Genomic DNA, 9,504 nt, shown 5'->3' with positions numbered 1-9,504 from the left:
TGGAAGGCCGCTCGGCCGTGTGTTCAGGGTGGAATCGAGTGGAAAACCATTGCCATCGGATTGGCAAGGGTTCATCGGCTGTCGTGTGTCGATTGTCGTTTTTCGCCCGTACATATAGGTAGCGTTTGACATCGGCGCATGACAAAAGTCACATGGCCAGCGGATTAGTTACACCTTCTGAATCCGCATCCGAATCCGAATCTGAATCCACGTCGTACGGTGAGGTGGAAGGTTTTTCGCGGGGATTCAGAATTTGGGACTCCCATCCGGAAGTTAGTACATTGTTGCTGCCCGCTGAACTGTGAATGAATGGAAAAGCGAATACCGAGCACCGAATGCATTTTCCGGGCAGCGAGTGTAGAGCATGCCTTGATTTATTCCCGATTGTGCGGAGATTAGCGCTAATGGCTGAGGCCAGTCCCCCGGCAGCTGCTTTTCCGGCGGTCCCGAAACCTTTCAGCATAATTGAATTTGGTCCGGGGACATTCACCTACTTAAGCCCAAAAAATGGCCTCTGATAACTAAGCCAAATATTAGCCGGGTGGCCTAAGACAAATGCCATGTGTGTCAACAGTTCATCGAGGCGTCAATTACTTTGCATAACGCTGGGGATTGAGTCCTTCAAGACAACAAATGAATTTTAAGTGTGGCTACAGCCATGGGTTTTGCCATATATGTTCTATATGGCTGTGGCCCAAAGAAACGGCCGAGAAACGTGTGCGTACGACTTAATCTGCTCTTGGCCCGCTTAGCACACATATATGTATCTTATAAGGAGGATTCTAGGCCTTCCAGATATTATCCGCTTATTTATGGCCGTCGTTAACATATCTTAGCCAACTGGAGTTTATCTGGCGGCGAGGCTCTAAGTTAAATGAGCCGGGATTTCGAGTATACATTGGCTAAGTGAAATTGTTTAGTTTTTGCACGACTCCCGTTTGCAGTGCAAGTGAAAGTTTCCAAGTACGTGACTATTTGTTTTATTTTAAGCGAATTAAAAGCTAAATTATTTGTGGCCCAAGCAGATGAGTCAGTTGAGACCCGAAAAAACCCTCCTTTGCCAGCTAATCAATAATGAAGTTCCTCGCTTTCCGAGGATAAATGCCAGGGCATTAGGCCAGACCAAAGGCATATTTAGAAACCCATTTTCACATGGCTCGAGAGCCCTCTATACACTAAACCAAAGCTGACCCAATCTGCCAATCTGAATGCCGACCCGGCCGAAAGATAATGATTAATTGTCAATTTAGGTGGCACAATGACAACAGACTGGCCCGAAATGGCCAATAAACGGTTCGTTTTGGTTCCATTCGGTCGACAGTTACCTTAAAAGCCTGCAACAATTTTGGCATCCGGTTCTGCTAAGCCTACCACTATCCCATCTCAGGGATATCAGATACCCAGATTCCCTGGTACCCACTCACATGTCCATCAACATGAAGATGCGGTCTGGAGTTCCCAACTCGACTGGCCTGACATGTGGAAATAAATGTACTAGAAAATTACCAACTTATGTAATCTTGGTTAGCATCATTTATCAAGCGGACGTTTTGCAATTTTTCTTACTTTTGCGGCCAGGAGGCAGCCAGTGAAACAGGACGAGCTTTCAGGACATGTCGAGAAGTCGGACTCTGGAGCACACATGTGTGTGGACTCAGTCACAGTCGCAGGAAATTGCCATTTCTCAGTCGTCCTGGGAGGGGATGGAGGTAAATTTGTCATACCTTGGAGAAAGGCTCTGTCGGCTAATTGAAAGAAGAGGTCCTTGACTTGAGTCACGCATTTCTGGGATTTCTTGAAGTTTATTCACCTGATGTTGAACTGCTCCATTGGAAATAAGTAGTGCTATTACTTAAAGAGTATTTAATTAGAACGCTCTATCATTAGTTAGATTTAAGAACATCAGATCCACCTAAACAGAAGTGAGGTTTATTAGATGCAAACTTTCAATTGACTCACCTTTTATAAAGTTTTCCTCCATGACCAATCGAAAGAAGTCCTCTTCAGCCTTCGTTTCTATTATAGCTTTGTCCCAGATGTCACTGACTATCTGATTATTGTGTGAAAGTGATGAGAATCCAAATTCCAAGTGTATCAAGCGCCCATTACCGAATAGACCGGCCATTTAAAATCCCTTCGCTAATTCAGCTCCGCAACGGAAGGCATTCGCAAAGGCGCCGTAAGATGCGCGATTGGCCGGATAGTGGACTGCTGTTATGAGCCAGCACAATACGCAGTACACCTTCAACTCCAAGGAAGACTACAACACCACTTTGGACAACATGAGTCACGAGTTCGACGAGCGATGGAACCACCAGATCCAGTCGCCGTACACCAATCTGGAGAACTACATAACGCGGGCGGTCCTCGGCAACGGAAGTTTCGGCACTGTGGTATACGGAACTTCCTAACCTTGGGTATTTCTAACCACTATAGTATTGAACCCCCAGATGCTGGTCAAGGAAAAGGGTGGCAAGAACTACTACGCCGCCAAGATGATGAGCAAGGAGGATCTGGTGCGGCTCAAGCAGGTGGCCCACGTGCACAACGAGAAGCACGTGCTGCACGCCGCCCGATTCCCGTTCCTCATCTACCTGGTGGACTCTACGAAGTGCTTCGACTACCTCTACCTCATCCTGCCCCTGGTAAACGGCGGCGAGCTGTTCAGCTACCACCGCAGGTGAGTATCTGTGTTCTGGGGAGTCCTCATTCCATCTGATCGCAGATGGGTATCCCCCATATTGAAGGGTTCGCAAGTTCAACGAGAAGCATGCCCGGTTCTATGCCGCCCAGGTGGCCCTTGCTTTGGAATATATGCACAAGATGAACCTAATGTACCGGGATCTCAAGCCGGAGAACATCCTGCTCGACGGGAAGGGCTATATAAAACTCACGGACTTCGGTTTCACAAAGGTGGGTTGTACACTGTATGTGCAGGCAGAACTTCTGTATACCTTTCAATTCATGCAGCGCGTTGATGGCCGCACTTCGACGCTATGTGGAACCCCGGAATATTTGGCCCCCGAAATCGTGCAGCTCCGGCCGTACAACAAATCCGTGGACTGGTGGGCCTTCGGCATCCTGGTGTACGAGTTTGTGGCCGGGCGATCCCCCTTCGCCATCCACAATCGCGATGTCATTCTGATGTACTCCAAGATCTGCGTCTGCGACTACAAGATGCCCAGCTACTTCACGGCCCAGCTGAAGAACCTGGTCGAGAGCCTCATGCAGGTGGACACCTCAAAGCGGTGAGTGGAGTGCTCTTCCCAAAGGAGCCGCTTATGCCAACCCTTCTCAGTTTAGGAAACTCGAACGAGGGCGCCGTCGATGTGAAGAACCATCCGTGGTTCCAGGGCGTTGAGTGGTTCGGCATCCTCAACCAGGAGGTCGTCGCTCCCTATCTGCCGACCATTTCCGGCGCCGAGGATCTGTCCAACTTCGAGAACTTCGAGTTCAAGGATCGCTTGAAGTCCCGAATAAATCGGCATCCCGACTTGTTTGCGAATTTTTAAATGTCAATTTGTTGGTAATAATCGTCGTTTTCTTAAGGTTTTACTTGATATGTAAGTTAATGGGTTGTTTGCGGGATTGGATTTTTAAAATAAAATTTATTGAGAAAAACGAATCATTCTGGGTGTAAATATCTGTTTAGGTGTCTAAAAGTATGCAACAATATGTTTTTTTTTAGAAAGTAGACTTTTGGTCGCCTTACTTTTTGTGATTTAAGAATCCTAGTGGCATGACATTTACAAATTCTAATAAATAATTAATAAATACGTAGCCCTAGTGCCTTAAGTCATTTTTAAACCTATCTTTTGATAATGTCCTAGAAAGAAAATTCGAAATTCCAGTATAGTTTATTAAAGCGATCACTGAGGGCCAAAATAGCTAATAATTGTCACAATGGGACCGCAGCCCGATCAAGCGCAGATGCACTTCAGTCCCAAGGTGGACTACATCCTCATCCTGGACAAGTTGCGCGAGGATTTCAATAAGAAGTTCGCAGTCAACGTGCCATCGCCCAGCACGGGATTGGATGACTACGATGTAAAGGCCACCCTGGGTTCGGGATCCTTTGGCAAGGTGCAGTTGGTGAGGGAGAAGGAATCCGGGGTGTACTATGCCTCCAAGCAGCTGAGCAAGGATCAAATCGTCAAGACCAAACAGGTCAGCCACGTGATGAGCGAGAAGAACGTCCTGCGATCGATGACGTTCCCGAATACGGTCAATCTAATAGCCTCCTACAAGGATTTCGACAGTCTGTATCTCGTACTTCCTCTTATTGGCGGCGGAGAGCTCTTCACCTATCACAGAAAGTAAGTGATCTATAGTGAGGTCTAAGAACTGATCTATAATATATAAATTTATTTTAGAGTGCGAAAGTTCACTGAAAAGCAGGCTCGTTTCTATGCCGCCCAGGTTTTCCTGGCTCTGGAATACATGCATCATTGCAGTCTGCTCTACAGAGATCTGAAACCCGAGAACATAATGATGGATAAGAATGGGTACTTGAAAGTAACCGATTTTGGATTTGCTAAGGTTTTGTATCGTAACTTTTTATAACCAAGAAGTATCTCCAAGTTGATTAGCCTTACAGAAAGTTGAGACCCGTACCATGACCTTATGTGGAACTCCGGAGTACTTGCCACCGGAGATCATCCAATCGAAACCCTATGGAACCAGCGTGGACTGGTGGGCTTTTGGGGTCTTGGTATTTGAGTTCGTTGCGGGTCACTCCCCGTTTTCCGCCCACAATCGAGATGTGATGAGCATGTACAACAAGATATGCGAGGCGGACTATAAGATGCCCAGTTATTTTAGTGGGGCTTTGAGACACTTGGTGGATCACTTGCTGCAGGTGGATCTCTCCAAGCGGTGGGTATATTAATTAAGATATAAGACTGAAGTTCAATATCTTTTCTCTACAGTTTTGGCAACCTAATCAATGGCAATCGGGACATAAAGGAGCACGAGTGGTTCAAGGATGTGGAGTGGATCCCCCTGCTCAACCAAACAGTGAATGCCCCCTATGTGCCCAACATCAGCAATCCGGAGGACATATCCAACTTCGATAAGGTCTCCGATAAGCCACGGCCCAAGGCCAAAACCATGCGACATGAGGAAGCCTTCGCGGATTTCTGAATTTTGTTTGACTTGTGATAGTGATAGACCCTTTGATTCTGTAAATTCTCGACAGCATTAGCTAAACACTCGATTCTAGATCCCCCCGTTTTTCTTTTTCGATATGCGACAGCTGCTGCTCACATGTGTGATGTCAACAGCTCTGAATTTAGAGGGGTATGCTATTCCCCTTGAAATTTTCCGGGAAAACAGCTGGCTTTCCCACACTTGTTGCGTTATTTTTCCCGATTTCTGGGCAGCCCCAATTTTCAATTCGACAAACTTGACTTGTAATTAGACTGGAGGCAGTGCCATAAATCTTGTGCGTTTGTCGCTGTTGCAAGTGGATGGATGGATTTATGGCCACTTTGTTTATTTATCTCCAAGTGGGTGTAGCTTTCGCTGAAAGAGTTCGCCTTCATCGGGAAACTTTTGCACGAAATTATGTTAAACAATATTTAAACGAGCTGGGGAGCAAGAACCATAAATCTTTTATACCTTTTTCTGCTCTTCTGCATATCGGGCCACATTGATTTATATGCAAAGACTTAATAAAAATAGAGCAATGGCCAGACGGCAGAAAAACTAGACGCCATGTTCTATGGTCCAAGGTCTACCTTTCCAAGGGTCCTTTGTCCGGCTAACAAAACAAAGGATCTCGGGGGCTGGGGGTGTGTGGGGGAAAAGTTATGATTATCATAATTTTCGTTACGTGAGTTTTCATGTGGAAAAGATGAAACATCATCGTCTCCGTCGCAGTTTTCCCCCAGAGTCGCCCGGCTTTCCTTGCCTTTCCTTCGGGGTGGAAGTCGTCATCGCTGTAATCATGGCACGCATTTACTCCTGTTTTTACCTCTGCTTTTTGGCGCCCGCCAGGCCGGCGCCACTTTCAGTTCAGCTCCAGACTCCCAGATATCCCCCTCCCATGTAGCAGAGTATATACATCTTCTATGGCTTCAGAGCTTCTGGGTTTCAGACCTTCACAGACTTCCAGACACATTTTCTCCGTGTTGTGTTTTGCTTTTCGCATGCGTTTTCGGTGGTTTTCTTTTCGCAGGAAACAGGGGGCTCGCACTTCCTGGCCAGACTGCGAATCAGATAGTAAGACATCATGCATTCTAATGAGAATTTTAATTGCAGCCCATTGACCACTTGAAGAGTCCTGTCAGCTTTCGTTCCGGCGAGCAGTTCGCAGGACACGTGGCTCGGATGCGCTTCATGCCCGAGTGCCCTGGGAATCGCGAGGATAACTCGTCACCCGATGACAAATTTCGAAAATTAGCGATGCCCCGTGCTCAGATACATTTCACATTATGGATGGACGATTGAATACTGGAATCCTGTATTCTGAATCCTGAATCCCGGGGGTTGCTGCTGCTCATCTGTAAGTGAATTAATTGCTGTTTTGATTGCTCTGGGAAAGTTTTGTTTTCTATCTTTTAGGATAATGAATTGTGCATGTTTATTGCATGGATCGGTGAAAATTCGTTACGAAACTTATGAGATACTAAGGCTAAGCAGACTAAGACTGCTCCAGTTCCACTTCGACGGAAACCGAGGGCAGATCCTCCTTGAACTCGGGCGTGTAGACTTTGCCAGAGGCCAGGACGAACTGCTCCTGGAAGTCCACAATAAAGTAGGCAAAAGGACGGTTGATTTCGAAGCGTTCCACGCCTGGCTGTTCAGGTTCGGGCTCGGGAACAGGGAGTACAGTGGATTCCACACTGGTAGTTGGAGATCTGGCCTGTGTATTGGCAGCCGACAGGGAGTTGGCACTACTGCCTCCCTCGTCCACGCGGACATTCACAAACTGTACTATCTCATCCACATGGACGTCGGGATCCTCGGAGAGAAGACCCAGCTGAGCCTCGGTTCTCGAAAAGACCTTCTTCAGACCCATCTGCTTGAGCATCGCCTCTGAACGGGAGGTCTCCTCCACCTGGAACTTGGGCAGTGAGACATGCAGCTCCTTCTCCTGGAACTGCTTCCTGGCCAGCTGGAAGTCACTGGTCTGCAGCTGGGCTATCACATCGCTCAATCCCTCTGTTTCATCGGGCAATACAATGCACAGGGCGTAGCGTGATGTCTCGTAGGGCAGACTCAGGACTCGAGCCTTGACCTGGGGAAGATCGGCCACCTGGAACTTGCCGCGGGCGTGCATCATGGGCGCCTTCATGGCATCCTCGTTGGTCATGAAGAAGAACTCATCGCTGCCATCCCTCAGCTGGAAGAAGGGAGTCGCCCAGCTGCCGCGGTAGTAGAGTCCGTTGAAGAGCAGCATCTTGGACTTGGATCCCACAGAGCGACCCGTGATGGAGTTGGCACTCAAGGCGGAGGCGATGTCGTCCTGCCGGAACAAACTGCGGGCACCATAGACCTAAGCATAAAATAGGATTATATTTAGAATAGATAAGTATTTGGAGAGGAATAATTAATTTTTTAGTTAAATAATTGCAGTTCCAAAATTTGATTTACTTTTAACATTCTATCATATTTTATATTATTAAAAAATATTGTCATTGGCTCTTTGACTTCTAAGACTCTAAACAAACTCGTCTATCAAAGAAGTCTATATTATAATTTTTGAAAATTCCAATATATTATTATTGGATAAATTTATGGTTCCTAGTTTTCAGAGGCTTTCGCATATACTTTAAATCATCGCATCATTAAATTAAAATTAATTTTTTCTGGTTCTAATAATGATATTTTAAAATCTTTTTCTATTTTACATTTTAAAATAGAGTATTATCTGTATAAAGAACTCAACTCACCCGACTGACAGAGGCCAAGTGCGACTCCAGGGCGAGCATAATTTCATCGGCACCATCCTTGGCCGCCGACTTGACGGCATTTTCCAGCTTCTGGAGGGGCAGGCGCACCTTCTCGGGTTCACCGGCGGTCACCGCGGGAGCTGCGTTGATCTTGGCCAGCTTCTCCGCCTCCTGCACCGTCTCGTTCTCCTCCAGGTTCTTGATCTGGCTCTCCTCCTGGTCGCTGCGCTTGTTCTGCAGCTTCTCGGCTGGGTTTTCCTCGGCTGCCATGTCTGGTTTTTCCTGTTTTTCCACAGCCAAGGTGGTGGTTTCCTCGGGCTGGGACTCCAACTCCGATTCTGTGGTGGTGGCCTGTTCTTTTTGCAGCAACTCTGCTTCAGCCTGGGCAACTGGTTTTTCCACATACTGTTTGTCGTCGATGTCGCGATCAAACTTGGAGGCCTCTTTATCGATGATTTCCTGGCCATAGCCATCAGCTGGAACGGCAGGGATGTCATCGTCGTCCAGGTTGATTCTCTTCAGGGTCTCGAATCCAATGACATCCTTGCTGTTACTCTGTTCGGTGCTTCCCTCGGTTGAATCCACATTGTCCTTTTCCTCGGAGAGTTGCAACGAGGTATTGGGCTCGTTCCAATCGTAATCCTGCCTGCTGATATCCTTCACATCCACATAGTAGTTCTTCTCGAGCAGATCCTTGAACTCCTCCCTGGCACTGTTGTTCCTGTAGACGTACAGCCAGGTTTGGAAGGAGGGCAGGGCGACGGCGGCATCTCTGTTCTGGTAGCTTCCCAGGACCCTCTTGTAGACCTCTCTCAGCTGGGTTCGGTCCTTGGGATAGCCGAAGACCTGCTGGAACTCCGAGTAGGTATCGCCCTCGGAGGCCTCCGCCAGAACGGCCAGGATGGAGGCCACTCCCAGAGGGGAGTGCACCTGGTTGGCATCGATGTCCTTGTTGAACTTGAGCAGCTGCAGGGCAATCAGCTGGGAAACCCTGCCGGCAAAGGATCCCTGGCTCTGACCCTCATCCTCCAACTGGGTGGTGGGCAGACACTGGCCAAAGGTGACCAGCAAAGTGACGAAAATCGCGCAGAGAACCGCTTTCATGGTGACGACGAGCGCGAATGAAGCCCAAGAAAGTTGGCCAAAGACTTTTTATGAAAGCCAGAGGCCGAGAACCGGCGAGAACGAAGCTTCAAACTGGTTAGGAAAACTTTGGAGATCCCCAAGAGGGGGGTCTCCAGAAGAGAGGCTTTATATTTGATCAAGCCCCGATCACAAAGAAAGCCAACGAAAGTGGAAGTGGCGTGGGCCGCTCTCGAGGGCCCGAAACAAATGGGTCAAGCCAACAATCAATATGTAAATGCTACACAAAAAAACAGCTCACAAAAACCATCGCAAACAAAAGTTCAAAGTCATTGAAATGTTAGAGAGCCAACAACAGGTTTTTTTGAACAGCAACAAACTACGTGATTGACATTTGATTTTCTGGCCGGTTAATTGCATTTTCTTGTACTTATTGTAGTTTTTACTGTGTGTGGAAATTGTTTCCCTAAACCGCTTGAAAACGGGATGTAGATTGCCTCACAGCTTCATAGAGCTCAGAAATTTG

At 47.4% G+C, this 9,504-nt stretch overlaps 3 protein-coding genes across 6 annotated transcripts; 2 read left to right on the top strand and 1 right to left on the bottom strand.

The window, feature by feature from the left end:
- The first annotated feature begins 2,028 nt into the window (after positions 1-2,028).
- On the top strand, positions 2,029-3,555 carry Pka-C2 (Protein kinase, cAMP-dependent, catalytic subunit 2). 4 transcript variants are annotated; one of them, XM_065866059.2, is made up of 5 exons: positions 2,029-2,390; positions 2,451-2,680; positions 2,748-2,913; positions 2,971-3,248; positions 3,299-3,555. In XM_065866059.2, the coding sequence occupies exons 1-5, from the start codon at positions 2,217-2,219 to the stop codon at positions 3,510-3,512; spliced, it is 1,062 nt and encodes a 353-aa protein (XP_065722131.2). In that variant the 5' UTR covers positions 2,029-2,216; the 3' UTR covers positions 3,513-3,555. The 4 variants fall into 4 exon arrangements, with proteins under 4 accessions (XP_065722131.2, XP_016927319.3, XP_016927320.3 ...); XM_017071830.4 differs by having other exon boundaries at positions 2,030-2,393; positions 3,299-3,549; XM_017071831.4 differs by having other exon boundaries at positions 2,030-2,393; positions 3,304-3,497.
- A 217-nt stretch (positions 3,556-3,772) lies between these two features.
- On the top strand, positions 3,773-5,222 carry LOC108008047 (cAMP-dependent protein kinase catalytic subunit 2). Its single transcript, XM_017071829.4, has 4 exons — positions 3,773-4,316; positions 4,374-4,539; positions 4,598-4,875; positions 4,929-5,222. The coding sequence occupies exons 1-4, from the start codon at positions 3,904-3,906 to the stop codon at positions 5,140-5,142; spliced, it is 1,071 nt and encodes a 356-aa protein (XP_016927318.1). The 5' UTR covers positions 3,773-3,903; the 3' UTR covers positions 5,143-5,222.
- A 1,322-nt stretch (positions 5,223-6,544) lies between these two features.
- On the bottom strand, positions 6,545-9,024 carry Spn100A (Serpin 100A). Its single transcript, XM_017079593.4, has 2 exons — positions 7,896-9,024; positions 6,545-7,498 (listed from the first exon to the last, which is right to left on the bottom strand). The coding sequence occupies exons 1-2, from the start codon at positions 8,997-8,999 to the stop codon at positions 6,644-6,646; spliced, it is 1,959 nt and encodes a 652-aa protein (XP_016935082.4). The 5' UTR covers positions 9,000-9,024; the 3' UTR covers positions 6,545-6,643.
- Positions 9,025-9,504: the final 480 nt, after the last annotated feature.

Source organism: Drosophila suzukii, chromosome 3 (genome assembly GCF_043229965.1).
Source record: "Drosophila suzukii chromosome 3, CBGP_Dsuzu_IsoJpt1.0, whole genome shotgun sequence".
In the NCBI taxonomy this organism is placed as follows: Eukaryota; Metazoa; Arthropoda; class Insecta; order Diptera; family Drosophilidae; genus Drosophila; species Drosophila suzukii.
Note: the sequence above shows the minus strand (reverse complement) of the source record. Positions and strands in the feature narration are given on the sequence as shown.

Coding starts and splice junctions, on each gene's coding strand:
- LOC108008047 (XM_017071829.4), top strand. CDS start 3,904: ATGGGACCGCAGCCCGATCAAGCGCAGATGCACTTCAGTCCCAAGGTG. Junction 4,317..4,373: donor CTCTTCACCTATCACAGAAA/GTAAGTGATCTA, acceptor AATTTATTTTAG/AGTGCGAAAGTTCACTGAAA. Junction 4,540..4,597: donor CCGATTTTGGATTTGCTAAG/GTTTTGTATCGT, acceptor TTAGCCTTACAG/AAAGTTGAGACCCGTACCAT.
- Spn100A (XM_017079593.4), bottom strand. CDS start 8,999: ATGAAAGCGGTTCTCTGCGCGATTTTCGTCACTTTGCTGGTCACCTTT. Junction 7,499..7,895: donor ACTTGGCCTCTGTCAGTCGG/GTGAGTTGAGTT, acceptor TTTTATGCTTAG/GTCTATGGTGCCCGCAGTTT.
- Pka-C2 (XM_017071830.4), top strand. CDS start 2,217: ATGAGCCAGCACAATACGCAGTACACCTTCAACTCCAAGGAAGACTAC. Junction 2,681..2,747: donor CTGTTCAGCTACCACCGCAG/GTGAGTATCTGT, acceptor CCCATATTGAAG/GGTTCGCAAGTTCAACGAGA. Junction 2,914..2,970: donor CGGACTTCGGTTTCACAAAG/GTGGGTTGTACA, acceptor CAATTCATGCAG/CGCGTTGATGGCCGCACTTC.